A 16,335-nucleotide genomic window follows, 5' to 3' on the forward strand; every position below is an offset into this window, starting at 1 on the left:
TAATGTTATATATTAATATAATTTATATGAATTTTTTTTTCTTTTATATATATATATATATTATATTATAAAAATATATTAATTAACGGATGATTAAAATTTATGGATTTATATATATATATATATATAATATATTTATACGTATATAAAATATTAATATATATATATATATAATTATACATAATATATGAATTATATTATATTATATTATATTATATATATAATAGTACTTTTTTGCGCAAATATATATATTTATATATAAAAGTATATATACAAAAAAAATTATATTAATTTTGGTGTAAGATATTAAAAAAAAACAAAAAATAAAATAATGATTATATATGATTTTACGAAATTTATACAATAAATATATTATATATAATATATATTAATATATTTATGTATATAAGGGAAAAATAAATATACGGATATACATTTATATATTTATATAGATATATTATAAAATCATATTTTCATTTCTACATAAAAAAAAAATATATATATATAAATATATATATTAATAAATATCATAAATTCTGTTCATTTTATTATATAATACTATTTATTTCGATGATTTTTATAAAAACATCCATCATAAAATAAAAATTGAATAAACATAGAAAAGATAAATAAAAAAAAAAAAAAAAAAAAAAAAAAAAGTGTTTTATTGTGTAATATACCTTTTCATGTTAGAAAAGGGAAGAATTTATTTGAAATTTAAAATTTAAAGAGTATTATATACATATTTTATTAAGTAAAGAACAAAGAAAAAAAAATATATATATATTAAAACTCCTACTTTTATTTGCCTTCATAGGTATTTTATATATTTATGTTATATTATATATGTAATGTGTAAGCACATGCATAAAAATATTCTCTTTCCAAAAATAAACGGAAAAACTCTACAACATTGGTAATTAATATGTAAAATATAATCACGCATTTATAAAAATTATCATTATATATATATATATGTTCCGCATTGGAGTTTTATTTTTCTTCCTTTTTTTTTTTTTTTTTCTTTTTTTCATCATTTTCATAATAACATTAAAAGCTTGAGAATATCTCCTGATTGTTTTTATAATATATAGTTGTTACTTAAAAAAAAAAAAAAAAAAAAAAAATCAATAATAATTTATTGACACATAAATAAAATATATAACACATATTTTAAGCAAAAATATATACATATATATATATGTATTTAAAAAATGAATTCTATTAAAAATTTAAAATGATGATATGCTTTACTAAAATAGGCAATTAAATATGAAAAATTAAAAAAAAATACATAAATAATAAAATAAATACATAAATAATAAAATAAATAAATAAATAAATAATAATAATAATATATAAAGATAGATAGATCTTTTTATATATTTATGGTGTATTATCTTTTACAAACATCATATAATTATATAAAATAATATCCTTCGGATGTTATTAAAAATAAATCAATATGTATATCCATGCATTTCCTTATTATCGTATTGATAAATATATTGTCCTAACAAGGAACAAAGAATGAAAGAATAAATAACACTTAAAGCGCTTCCTACACATAAGGCTTTTTTGGCGTATTGACGTCTTAACGATGGTTCAGGGTATTTTAAATTTATTAAATAGGAAAGGCAACCTATCAAGAGTAAAAGATGAAAAAAATATATATTATAAGAGTAATATATATATATATATATATTTATATATATGTAAGGATATCATATTCTTTTCATACCTATAAAAGGAATAAAAAAACTTAGAATTGTGTGTATACGTGGTTGAGTTATATCATTCTCTTCTTCATTCTTTTTAGTTTCTTCAGAATCCTAAAAATAAAAAAATTTAATTATTATATATATATATAATATATATTTAAATAATTTTGAAAAAAAACAGTAACATTTTATATTCTTATTCATACCGATGATACATCTTCATATGAAAGTGCTGAAGCAAAATTTGGTTCGTCTGTAAATTTTCTTGAGTTTAAATTAAATATTCTTTTATACTCGCTTTTTTGATACTACATAATATTGAAAAAAAAAAAATAAAAAAAAAAATATATATAAATATATATACATATGTAAATATATGCAAGATATCGTATATTATTTTCTAATTTAATAATAACAATAGCCCCATTTACATATATTTCTACATTTTATAAATTCTATAAATACATATATATATAGTATATTTCTTTTTGTACCTTTGCAGAGTCCATATTAAATATATTTAGACTCTTATTATCAAGAATTATAGAATGAGGCATACAGTCGTCATTTTCTTGTAATACTGATAATGTGTTATCTCTATTGAAATTATATAACTTATAAGCATCCTCTAATTTTATAATTTCTTTCTTATCTTCTGTAAAACTTCCCATTTTGTCTTTATATATAAGTTTTAATATTTATATATGAGTTAAGATATAAATATAAACAATACCTTAGTCATAAAATTAAACACAACAAAAAGTGGTTGATAATATTATTACAAAAAAAAAAAAAAAAAAAAAAAAAAAAAAATTATTTCTTTCTTATACAAAATAATATATTCCTTCTTGGATGATATCCTATTTGATACATATGACTTTTTTGTATATCAACACAATTTATAAAAAAAAAAAATAAAATAAATAAATATTTATAGATATAAATATTATATATTATTTATATATATTTTTTTTTTTTTTTTTCGATTGGATTTAATACTTTATAACAATAAAATGGTATAATAAAAAATTATTCATCTTTTCATAATTATATATAAATATATAATATATATAATTAAATTATTTAAATTATATATTAAAAAAAAAATTAACCTTAATTTATAAATATTAAAAAAAAAAAAAAAAAAAAAAAAAGAAAGGTGAAATAATATTATAATATATATATATATATAATATATATATATATAATATATATATATTTTGTATATATAAATTTATTATTATAAATGCTTAGAACTTTGCAAATGTTTGCAGAAGAGAAATAAAATAAGGATATATATATATTTAAATATATATAATATATATTATATATATATATAAATATAATAAGTTTAATAGAACAACAAAATAAAAAAAAAAAAAAAAAAAAAAAAAATTAATAATTTTCTTTATAGAAGAAAATAGTAATTTATTATATATATAATATAAAATGACACAAAAAAAGGATATTTACAAAATGTTATAAAAATGAAGTAAATAAATATATATAATTTTTATTATATTTAAAATAAAAAATTTACAAATTATTCCACATATTAACAATATTATAACAAATGTTATCTTGCAAGAATATATATAATTACAGTGGTATAATCCTTTTACATTGATGTTATATTTTATTATCATTTTTTTTTTTTTTTTTAATATTCAATGGCAAGTTTTTTTAGTCAAATTTAAAAAAAAATACCTTTTAATAATGTACAAACAAAAATTAGAAAAAAAAAAAATAAAAAAAAAGAAAGAAGTAAATATAAAATGGATTATTATGATTATATAATGAAAGAAAAAAAAAATATATATTTAATATAATAACATAAATATATTAATGTTTAAAAAAAAAGAAAAAAAAAATCAAAATATATAATATATATATTTATATTTATTTATATATTCAAAAAAATTAATAATAATATTGCACATGTCTTTAAAATATTCATAATAACATGAATTCATTTTTTTTTACAATCCATATCAACTAGACATTTTACACCATATACACCTTGGGATACGTTTGTGAACTATTAAAAGTAAAATATATATATATATATATATATATATATATATATATATGTAGAGCTTTCCACATTTCACACACATATGTATAAATTTTTATAACATCATTAAAGGTTATATTAAAAAAAGAATAAAATATATACATATGTACGTTTTATTTTGTTTCGTTTCTATGACATACCATTTTAAAGGCGGCTAATGGAAAGGAAAATATTAATGCATAATAACCTACAAAAAAAAAAAGAATGAATGAAATAAAATAAAATAAAAATATGAATATTAAAATATTATGTCTATACATATATTCTCTTATATTTACTTAATTTATAAATTAAGGATTTCTTCACAGTAACTCTTAACGAATAAGCACATATTAAAAATGATTCATAGGCAATTATACAAATAACCATAACCCCTAAAAAAGATAAGAACAAATAAAATTATTTAATTATAATATTATACACACGAAAAATTATATTCACAAATATATTTCATTTTTGCACTCATAACATATATGTATTTATAACTCTCTCTATATGGTCACATATATATATATTAATATTTATTGAGTAAAAATATATGAACATTTTATTTTCTTTTTATGTTAATACATGGTTTCTCATAATATAGTTTAAGTAACTTATTTCCCTTTTCTATTTTTTTATGAGTCTTATTTCCTGCTATTGCGCATCTGCGAAATAATAAAAAATATATATATATATATATATATATATTAAAAACTAATTAAAAAAAAAATAAAGAAAGAAGAAATCACTATACATGTTATTATAGGTATATATTATATAATATATAAATAATCTAATTTTTTTTTATCTTACGATGTTGAATGGAAATAGTGTCCTGCTATATCAGCAATCATAATTAATCCAATTACTTAAAAGAAAATAAAAAGTAAAAATAAAATATAGAAATGATAATATGTCTTATGTATTAATAATATGCATATGTATATATATATATATAGATAATTTTTTTTTTTTTTTTTTTTTTTTTTTTTACATGTAATATATTCTTCGTATACACTGCTATTAAGAAGGTATAACAAACTTGTTGATAATCTAAAATAAAATATATACAAATATATTTATATTTTGTTATATATTATATTTATTTTAATTATATGATCAATTCATTCCACAAAAAGAAAAAAATTAAAAAGACACATAAAATAAAAACGAATTAATCTTCGACAATATATAACCTGTCGGTAATTTGATCTAATATTTGACCAAACACAGAAGCTAAAAAAGAAAATATATATATATATATATTTATTTATTTAAATTTTATTTCACTTTCACATTTTATACATTAATAATATTTCATAAATATAAATCATTTTATTTTCTTTTATTTACTTTGATTGAATTTTCTAGCAGTCCATCCATCTAAAGCGTCTAAAACTTGGCTAGCACCGTAAAAACACACGAAAAGTAATATATTTTTTCTGGATATAATAAATCCTAACAAGGCCAATATTACTCTTATATAACCTAAAGAACATAAAAATTATATATGTATATTAATTATAGTAATATGTTTACATAGACTTAATTTTTTTTTTTTTTTTCCATAATAAAAACATTAGCATATATACTAAAAATATATTAATATATGTTATATATATAAAAAAAAAAGTATATATATATATATTTTTTTTTTCCTTGTAACCTATTATATTGGGTATATACAGATAAACATTTTTTTTTTTCATCTTCATAAATATTGTATTTATTCGTGACTTTGATTATAACTTTAATGTATTATATATATATATTTAATTTGATTAACTTTTATGTTCTAACAAATTAATATGGTATATTATACTTACATAATAAAAATAAAAGGTGAAAACATTTTATTCATAAATTATGTATACACATTTAAGAATATACATACATATTATATTATATATATACATATATATTATCCATAAAATATTTATGTACTACCAAAAAAAAAAAAAAAAAATAATAAAAAAATAATAAAAGTAATATAAGAAGAAACAATAAAATTTTAAATTTTAATAAAAATTAATAAGATTAATAATAAATAAAAAAAAAAAAAATTACTGAAATGAGGTTAATATATGTATATATAAACATTGAAAAAAAAAAAAATAAATAAAATAAATTATAAAGAAAATGCTTTTTAAAAACCATAAGTATATTGTAATGCATACATATATATATTTAATAATATATATTATATGTATATCAAACTTAAAGCGTGTATTTTCTTTTTAAGAGATCCATATGATGAAATATTATTATAAATGTAACAATATATATATATATATATATATATATATATATATATATATATATATTATATAAAACATACATAAAAAAAAAAAAAAAAAAAGGTATAAGTAAATATTATATATATATATAATATATATGAAGCGTTCATATTATGATACTATAAATAAATTATATAATATATTTATTTATTTAATATGTTATATATTAATTATATTTCTACTTCAAAATATACATAATACATAGTTATATCTGTTACATACTTATTCTAGGTTTTCTTTTTTTTATAAAAAAAAAAAATTAAATAAATATAATTTGTATATAATATATTATATTATATAAAGAATAATTAATATTTGTTTTATTTATTTATCGTTTTTTCTTAAAATAATTTAATTTTTTTTTTTTTTTTTAATTTATCCTCATTTTAAGTTGTACAGGGTCGAAAGAAAAAAAAAATTATTTTCTACAACATTTACAAATAAATGACTGTATATATAAAAAATAGAAAATTTAAATAATTAAAAATATTATGTATAATTAATGAGTTTTTTTTTTTTTTTTGTTAATGTTAATACATTTTTACAATATATTTATATATATATTTCTTGAATATTTTTAATTTTTTAGTATTTAATTTTTTAATTGTTTCGTTAAAATTTTTAATATATTATAATATATATATATATATATATATATATATATATGTGTTTATATTTATATATGTTATGGGTTATATTTAATACTAGATGTCCATTTAAAAATCAAGTATGATAAAGGAAGGGAATTGTGTTGTTATATATTCTGACGAAGAAAATATTGATTTATTAAAATTAACAAATGATGGAATAATAAATAATAAGAAGGGTAGATTTTTACATAAGGATATAATAGGGAAAGAATATGGTTCGAAAATATATGATACATTAAATAAGAATTATATATATGTATTAAAAAGATCTCCTGAATTAATAGCAAATTGTTTAAAAAAGAAAACGCAAACATTATATGAACATGATATATCTTTTATATGTTTAGTTTGTAATGCATTACCAAATAAAAATATTTTAGAAGCGGGTACAGGAACAGGTTGTTTAACATATGCTCTTGCAAATTCTGTTTTACCAAATGGTATGATACATACATTTGAATATAATGAAGAAAGATATAAACAAGTACAACAAGAATTTGATGATTTCGAAAATATAAGAAAAAATATAACATTTCATCATAAAGATATATTAAATTATAATTTTGATGATTTTCCGTTAGAATATTTTGATTCTATTTTTCTTGACATGCCCAATCCATGGTTATGTGTTGATAATATAAAAAAGGTTTTAAAAGAAAGAGGTGTCTTTGTTATTTTTTTACCATGTATTGAACAAGTATATAAAATTCTAGAAGCCTTAGAAAAAAATTCCTTTTGTGATATCGTAACATATGAATTAATAAATAAATCATGGAAAATTATTATTAATAAAAAAAAAAAAAATAAAAACAATGATGATGATTATCATATTGATAATACTGTATGTTTTAATAGTGTTAATAATGATGACAAAAAGGTAGACAATATAGATACACTCAATAATTTTTATACAAATTATAGATTATGTCAGAAAGAAAATAAAACACATACTGGATATTTAACCATAGCAAAAAGGTCTCTTAAAGATGAAGACGAACAACCAGAAATTAAATTTGAAAATGCATTTTAATAAAAAAAATAAGAGGATATCAATACAAATTAATGTTTACATAATATATATATATGTATATTTTATTTTTTTTTTTTGTGAGATATTTAATTAAAAACACTATACATTTTATAAACCATACAATCTTATTAGTTATATAGTAATTAAATATATTTATTTATTTTACTTTTTTTTACTTATATTTAATTATTTTTATACATAATATTCAATATGTTAGCTTATTAATATAAAAAAACAAAAAAAAAAAAAACAAAAAAAAAAAAAAAAATGACATTTTGAATATTACTCATATATATAAATATATATATATATGTATGTATGTATTTGCTATTTGTGTATTGTACAAAAAAATTAAAAATTTCATATTATTGTTCCATATTATTTGTCGAACTGATTAATCGCAAATATCTCCTTTTGTAAGATATTTCATCATTAAGAAATTTTTTTTGTTTTTCTTTTTCAAAGAAATTAAGATTAGTTTTTCTCTTTTTTATTCTACTAGTATTTGAGTTAAGACTTTCCATATGTTTTTTAATTTCTGCCCAATTTTTATCCCCAATTATGGATACCAATATTTGTAATTGTATATCTTCAAGAACGTTAAAAGCAATTCTTTCTAATTTAACTTTTTCTTTATTTTCATATAATTTCTTTATTTTAATATATTGTTCAAAACATGATAAAGGACTTCTATTCGTATTTAATTCTCTTGCAATACATTTCCAGTTTCTTTGTTCATATTTTTTACTTAAACATAATAATTTATCTATTTCATCTTTTGTCCATTTTTTCTGTTTATCATCTTCAAAACAACCATAATATAACCACATCTTTTGACATTCCTTTGCATTTTGATTATTCGATAGTTTTTCTGAAACTTCATTCCAAAATGTTTCAGAAAAATAAAGGAAATTGTGTTCTATTTTTTTATCATTTTTTATATATGAAAAAATTTTATTTGACTCATCATGTTCTTTGTCAATAGATTCATCATCATTTGGTACGTGTGTAATGATGTTTTTTTTTTCACCCTTATTATTAATACTATTATATATATTTTTATTTATATTATCATTTACATTATCATATATATTTTTATTTATATTATCATTTTCATTATCATATATATTTTTATTTATATTATCATTTACATTATCATATATATTTTTATTTATATTATCACTTATTTTATCATCATTCTCTTTATTGGGTATATTCTCCTGATTATATTTATCAAAAAATAATTTTATTTGACTAAAAATTTGTTTTGCCTCACTTTGTTCAATTATTTTCTTCTTATTAATTTTTTCGTCACATGATAAATTTTCATCTATTAAATAATAACATGCATACTTCTTTAATATAATATCAACGGTTTCAAATAATTTATCTATATCTTTTTTGGTCCATGAATTTTTTTTATATTCATATTTTTTTCTATAATTTGATAACATTAATTGTGAATCTAATATTTTTAAAGCATCTTCATTTGATGGTATGAATCCTATTTTTTTATCAAAAAATAAAGACATATGTGTTTTATCATCACATTTCATCCAGTTTATTCTAGTTGGTTTTTTACTGGCTAATATTTTTATTTCATTATATTTTTTATTTATATATTCATTCAAATTATTTATATTATTATAAGTATTTTCTATCAATTTGTCGATAACATCTAAATGCCTTAACAACTTTTCTTCTAAAATACATAAACATTCATATTCATTATTATCATTAAACATTTTATTATTATTATTATTATTCCTTTAATATTTTATTAAATATCAAATTAACGATAAGAAAATATTTTTATTTGCAGTGGTAATAATATCATAATATTATGACAACAAGAATATAGCATAAAATGAATGATAAGAAATGAAGGTTTACATAATGAAATATGCTTATTTATTTATTTTTCAAATGGGCACGTTACCCATATATAATTAACATAAAAAAAAAAAATAAAAAAAATAATAATAAATATATATATAATTAATAGACAAAAGCAAACTACCAATTTGTATACAATCAAACTAAAAATATAATAATATTAAATATATTCGTAATAATATATAAATATATATATATATATATATATATAATATCTTTAATATTTATATATAAGAATTAAAAATAATGAAATATATTCATGTTCGGAAAAAATAGTTAATTAAATTTTTTTGAAATATTAATAAATAACAAATGTCATTTATTTCAACTCCCTGTCACCAAAAAAAAAGAAAGAAAAAAAAAAAAAAATTATGTATATATATTTTTCTTTTTATAAATAGAATATATCTTTAATTTTTATTATATATATATATATATATATATATATATATATATATATATATATATATTATATGTATGTATGTATAATTTTATAACCCTTCTTAATTTAATGTCTTTTAAAAAACATAATCAAAAAAGAAAAATATTAAAATAAAATATTGACAAAACATAAATAATATTATATATTTATTTATATATATGAGAGGTTGTGGGACTCATCATAATATTGTGTATATTCTTTTTAAAAGGATATAATTTTTTTTTTTTTTTTTTTTTATATTAATAAAATTACACAAATATATAATCTATGTCCATTAACACATAAATATTAAAATATATATATATATAATCTATATTTAGTTAGAGTTATATAATAGTTTAAAATACATACAATAAAAAAAATTCCTTTTTTATCATGTAATGTGACAATCCAAAGAAAAAATTTGTGAAAAAAAAAAAAAAAAAAAAAAAAAGTTTATATATAAATTTATTTAATCATATACTTTTAAAATATTTAATAAAACAAATATAAAAATAAAAATAAAAATGAAAATCTAGGTATAATATATTTTTTATTGTTATATATATTATTAATATAATAAAGTGGATCATTGAATGAGATAAAATTTTGTTGGTCAAACTTTCTTAATTTTAATATTATATATACATATAATATTATATATGTATTTAAAATATTACTTAATTTCTGTATACTAATAAATATTTTATATATAACTTGTAGGATAATATATAAAATATGATATATAAATAAATAATTTATTTTATATTTATAATATATTTATATATATAATATAATAAATATAATATAATGTTCATAGGATTTATATGTAATTATATTATTTTTATATAAAATACTATTCAATCATATATTCATATATAAGGTTTTGAATCTCATAAAAAATAATGTATATATATATATATATATATATATACATTAATATATTTGTAATAAATATATTATTATATATACATATAATATATTTTATATATGTAAATAAAAAATATACTTTTATTAATTATATTATGTATTATATATAAATTAAATAAAAAAAAAAATAATAAAATAAAATAGTAAAATAAAATAAAATAAAAAATAAGGAAAAGTTACTCCATTATTAAAATTCCTTTATTTTTAAAATGATAAAAAAGAGTATATTATATAAAATCCATTAATATATAAAAATAGTATAATTTAAAAGAAAAAAAAAAAAAGGAAAAGTATATATAAAATAATAATATAATATATATATAATAAAATATATTAATAATATAAATATAAATATATATATATATATATATAAATTTTTTTAAAATTAGAAAAGTTTATAAATAATTTTACTATAAATATTTCATAATTTATATATTTTTATTTTTTAAATATGAATAATAAATGAAGTGGGGGGTTATATAAATATATAGAGAGGCTCTTGTTTTCTTTTTTTTTTATTTTTAAAGAAAATTACTGTATCATAATTATATATATTCAATTGGTATATTTAACTATATAATTATATACATATGTGTTTTATTATTATAGAAGAGTATATGTAAAAAGCTTGGATTGAAAAAAAAAAAATATATATATATAAACATTTATTTATTCACATTTGTAAACATATTTAATTATTGTAATATAGAGAAGAAATACAAAAATATATATTTATATATATATATATATATATATATATACATACACATAACCATATTTAACAGAATTAAAATTTTTTATATCAAAAAAAAGAAAATGGATGAACTCGAGGTTGCCATTTTATGCCTGTATGGTAATGAACACAGTAATATTAACAAAAATGATGCTCAAAAATATTGTGAGAATTTCCAGAATAGTGCAGATTGTTGGAAATATTGTATGAGTAAATTTTTAGAAAGTAACAAATTAGAAGTTAAGTTTTTTTGTATTCATGTAATTGTTGAAAAGATAGGTAGCTTAAAAATAGAAGATATGATTTTAATTAAGAATTCCTTGTATGATTATATAGAAAAAAAATATGTGAATGCAAATGAAGATTCATGTGTATTAAATAAAATTATTCAACTTTATTTATATTTAATAGAATTTTTATATCCTCATAATATGAATGATGCTTTTAAATATCTGATTAATTTAATTATGATAAATAATGACATAAATATTAAAACCATACATATAAATTTTTTTTTAAAATTAATGAATATGTTTGATTCTGAATATATAGATAATGTGTGCTCAAATAAATCTATACAAACTACAACCAATATAAAAGAAGCTATAAAAGAAAATGATTTACCAATAATTATTGAATGTTTTTATTATATTATGAATTTGAGTATGCCTGAACCAACCTCTTTATCCATATTTACCTTATCAAAATATGTACCATGGATTGATATTAATTATGTTGTTAATGATAAGATTTTAACCTACATATACCAAACATTAAATACAACAAATAATATTACAGAAGCTAGTTATACATTTCTAACATCTTTAATACGTAAAGGTATGAACCCAGCAAACAAAATACAGTTTATTGAAAGTATAAACATTATATGTATTTTACAAAATACACCCAAAATAACAGATCTTACATTTGATGTAAATAAAAATATTATGAGCAAAAGAGGAGAATTAATTAATTATATATGTTTAGAATTAGTTGAATCAATTTTTGAAATAAATAAATTGAAGGATTACCAAATGAATATGTTAAAATATAATGAAATATGTACAAAAGCGGCTGATATGTTATTTTTAGTATTACCTCATGCTTTAGATATTTTTTCTGTGAATGATTTTTATATTGCTAGTACTGTGGAAAAGTTTTTTAGTTTATTCTTTACAAAATTTAAGAATGTTATAGATGCAGGTTCATGTCCCAACTCTATAATGAAGAGTGCTTCAAATGATTATGAGGGTGCTAAAAATAATATAACAAATAATATAAGTAATAACATAAATAATAACATAACTAATAATAATAATAATAATAATATTAATAACAATAGTGGGTATAAAATATCAATAGATAAACTTAATGTATTTATTAATACTTTAATTTGTACAATTGTTAATAAATTTGAATACCCAGAATATATACCAGATGATTATGATCAAGAAGAAGAAGATGATGATGAATTTTCTACATTTTTTAATTTTAGAGAAAACATTGAAAAATTATATCAACGTTTAATACTTTTTGATAAATTAAAAGCTATTGAAATTATTAAGAATGCTATTATATATTTAAATGAAAATTATGATAATTTAAAATGGAATAATATAGAATCTAAATTATATGCATTTTATGTTACTACATCCATTTATTGTGAATATAAACAAGGATCAACAAATACATCAAGTAATATGAATAATAATACGATTATTAATAATCAAAATAAAAATAGTATTATTATGAATAATTCTTTAGAATATTTTAAAAATATAAAAGAATCGAATGAAGTAAATATAGATTATAATAATTTACTTTTTGATTGTTTAATAGAATTATTAAAAAACAGAAAAATTTTAAACTCTACAAATTATCATATTAATATAAATTTAATGGAAATATTTCAAAGATTAAATTTGTTTTTTATTAAAAATCCAAATTATATAGAATATTCATTACATATATTTCTTACGAATGGTATTAGAAGTAATAATAATAAAATTGCTAAGAAATCTGTACATATTTTTAAGAAATTTTTAAAAACAAATTCATCTGTAATTTCAAACTATATAAAAGATATATTGCAATTATTAGAATCGTCTTTAGATATACCTTATATATATCCAAAAATGGACATTAATAATAATATATTAAATAATAACAATATGATATTAGATGAAAATACCATTAAATATATTTATAGCTTTTTATATTCTAGTAAAAATTATAACCATGAGTATCAGATAGATATTTATGAAATAATCGGATTATTACTTTTAAATTATGATTTTAATAAATTCAAGAAATTATCAAAAACGGATAGTGGTGTCTCCATACAATCAAATAATAATTTATCAAACAATTTAATGACAAATAATAATGATAATAGAATTAATATCAACAACAATAATAATAATAGTAATGATGGACTTGATCAAAATATAAGTGAAGAAATGGTTGCTAATTATAAAGATCGAATTTTTTTCTTTAAAGGTATATTAAATAAGTTATTAGAAAATTTGTCAGCTGTTAAAAATTTGTATTTAAATTCTACCAAAACACAACATGATAATATTTGCGCTAGTTTTATATCTAGTGTTATAATTAAATGTATAGGGGCTTTATGTAAAAATGTTAATATTAATATTACTGATATTTTATTAAACGATTTAGATAATACTTTGGGTATTATAATAAGTGAATCTTTAGAATTGTTTTATAATAATTACATTGTTAGAGATTCTGTGTTATTTACTTACAGAATACTTTCTAATTTGTTTAAAGATTTATCACTTAATTATACTGTAAAATTATTACCATATTTTTATAACATATCTTATAGTATGATAATGAATAAACTACAGAAAACTAATGTAGATAACCAGAATGCAAACACATTTAATATGACAACTCCTACATCATATCAAATGGTAGATGGTGCTACAAATAATCTAATGAAAACATCAAATACACATCATGAAGAATTAAAATATTTATATAATGAATTAAATGAACTTAGTATATTAGTATGTCATCTAATTTCAACACATAAAGAAAAATCGTTTGATACTTTTGTTAATCCATATATATATAATATAACACAAATACATATGAATATATGGAAATTTATTAATGTCCAATCATTAGAAATGCAAAGAGAACAAAATTCTGTATTATCACCACTTCTATTAATATTGTATAATATATCAGTCAATATTCCAGCAACTATACACAGTTTCATGTCTTTTGAACATATAGCATTAAATCATAAGCAATTCTGTGATATTTTTTCTAATGACGATATAATTAAATCAAAAATTGCCGACGCAATTACAAGTATCCTTCTTATTTCATTGAATTATAAGAATACTAGTGATATAAATATATGTTTGTATTCAGCTCAAACCTTATCGAATATGTTAAATAACGCCACATGTATGACAAACCCAAGCGAGGTAATGAAAAATAAAATAAAATGAAATATGCATATAATATATATATATATATATATATATATTATGTACGTATAGTCTTCATATTTTTTATTTATATGTTTAACTTGTTTTTCACATCTTATTCATTTTTATCCTATTTTCAGGTGTTGAGTAAATATCCCATAATGCAAATTATCGATACATTATGTTTAACATTAAAATCTCTAGATTACGCAGACCCAAAAAATAAAAGGGTAATTAGCAAAAAAATGCATAAATAAAAAAATTTATATATATGTGTATGTATTTTATATCTGTCATAGTTCTCTGTACATATATATATATATATATATATATATATATTTTTTATAAATTAATTTATTTTTTTATATACATTTCGCAGATAATGCAAGAAGTAATGAACATATTTCGTTTGTTCTGTGGATTTAAAGTTAGTGCTAATTGCCTACCAAACAAAATTATTGAAAGCTCGCAAATATGTTTACAAAATTCGCTCTTATCAGTCTTTAAAAATAATCCAAATGACATAGCAATTTTGATACAAGTAAGATGATAAAAAAAAAAAAAAATAATAAATAAGTATATATATATATATATATATATGTAGTTTTATATTCGTTATCATTTTTATTAATTCATAAAATATTAAAAAATTTTTAATTTACTTGTGAACATTATTATTACTATTTTTTTTTCTTTGTAGGCTATAAATGCAAACAACCAACAACAATTTAGACAAATTTTATCAAATATAGTTGCTTAAGTAAAAAAAGAATATAAATATGTAGAAAAAAAAAAAATAATAAATCAATATGAAAAACAATATAAAAATATTTAACAAAAAAATATATATATGTATATATAAATTTTTTCTTTTTTTTTTTTTTTTTTTTTTTTTGTTGGAACTAGCCAAAAAAGAATTTATAAAAAAAAAAAAAAATTATGAGCATTTAAAAAAAAAATTTCATGGAAAATTTTGTGGAAATTTTTATGATATATATTTATGAATAATTTATGAAATTCTTTTTTTTAAATCAATAATATTTGTTTATATATATTTTTTTTATTATTGTTTTAATTATATATATATATATATATATATATAATATTAAAAAAAAAAAAATAATAATAACTTTA

General features: G+C 16.7%; 5 protein-coding genes across 5 annotated transcripts; 2 read left to right on the forward strand and 3 right to left on the reverse strand.

The window, feature by feature from the left end:
• Positions 1 to 1,460: 1,460 nt before the first annotated feature.
• On the reverse strand, positions 1,461 to 2,392 carry PADL01_1314400 (conserved Plasmodium protein, unknown function; the record flags this gene model as incomplete). The annotated part of the gene is made up of 4 exons (XM_028683679.1): positions 1,461 to 1,642; positions 1,742 to 1,832; positions 1,928 to 2,029; positions 2,216 to 2,392. The coding sequence occupies 4 exons, from the start codon at positions 2,390 to 2,392 to the stop codon at positions 1,461 to 1,463; spliced, it is 552 nt and encodes a 183-aa protein (XP_028539833.1).
• Positions 2,393 to 3,690: 1,298 nt separating this feature from the next.
• On the reverse strand, positions 3,691 to 5,495 carry PADL01_1314500 (phosphatidylinositol synthase; the record flags this gene model as incomplete). Its single annotated transcript, XM_028683680.1, has 9 exons — positions 3,691 to 3,759; positions 3,936 to 3,982; positions 4,074 to 4,169; positions 4,366 to 4,445; positions 4,594 to 4,648; positions 4,775 to 4,833; positions 4,977 to 5,016; positions 5,134 to 5,268; positions 5,447 to 5,495. 9 exons carry the CDS (start codon positions 5,493 to 5,495, stop codon positions 3,691 to 3,693), a joined length of 630 nt encoding a protein of 209 aa, XP_028539834.1.
• A 1,311-nt stretch (positions 5,496 to 6,806) lies between these two features.
• Positions 6,807 to 7,757, forward strand: PADL01_1314600 (tRNA (adenine(58)-N(1))-methyltransferase catalytic subunit TRM61, putative; the record flags this gene model as incomplete). Its single annotated transcript, XM_028683682.1, has 1 exon — positions 6,807 to 7,757. The coding sequence occupies one exon, from the start codon at positions 6,807 to 6,809 to the stop codon at positions 7,755 to 7,757; it is 951 nt and encodes a 316-aa protein (XP_028539835.1).
• Positions 7,758 to 8,122: 365 nt separating this feature from the next.
• On the reverse strand, positions 8,123 to 9,502 carry PADL01_1314700 (transcription factor MYB1; the record flags this gene model as incomplete). Its single annotated transcript, XM_028683683.1, has 1 exon — positions 8,123 to 9,502. One exon carries the CDS (start codon positions 9,500 to 9,502, stop codon positions 8,123 to 8,125), a length of 1,380 nt encoding a protein of 459 aa, XP_028539836.1.
• A 2,318-nt stretch (positions 9,503 to 11,820) lies between these two features.
• On the forward strand, positions 11,821 to 15,961 carry PADL01_1314800 (exportin-1, putative; the record flags this gene model as incomplete). Its single annotated transcript, XM_028683684.1, has 4 exons — positions 11,821 to 15,198; positions 15,342 to 15,431; positions 15,581 to 15,742; positions 15,902 to 15,961. 4 exons carry the CDS (start codon positions 11,821 to 11,823, stop codon positions 15,959 to 15,961), a joined length of 3,690 nt encoding a protein of 1,229 aa, XP_028539837.1.
• Between the last annotated feature and the right edge of the window lie 374 nt (positions 15,962 to 16,335).

This window comes from Plasmodium sp. gorilla clade G2, assembly GCF_900097015.1.
Source record: "Plasmodium sp. gorilla clade G2 genome assembly, chromosome: 13".
NCBI classification, from domain to species: domain Eukaryota; phylum Apicomplexa; class Aconoidasida; order Haemosporida; family Plasmodiidae; genus Plasmodium; species Plasmodium adleri (nom. inval.).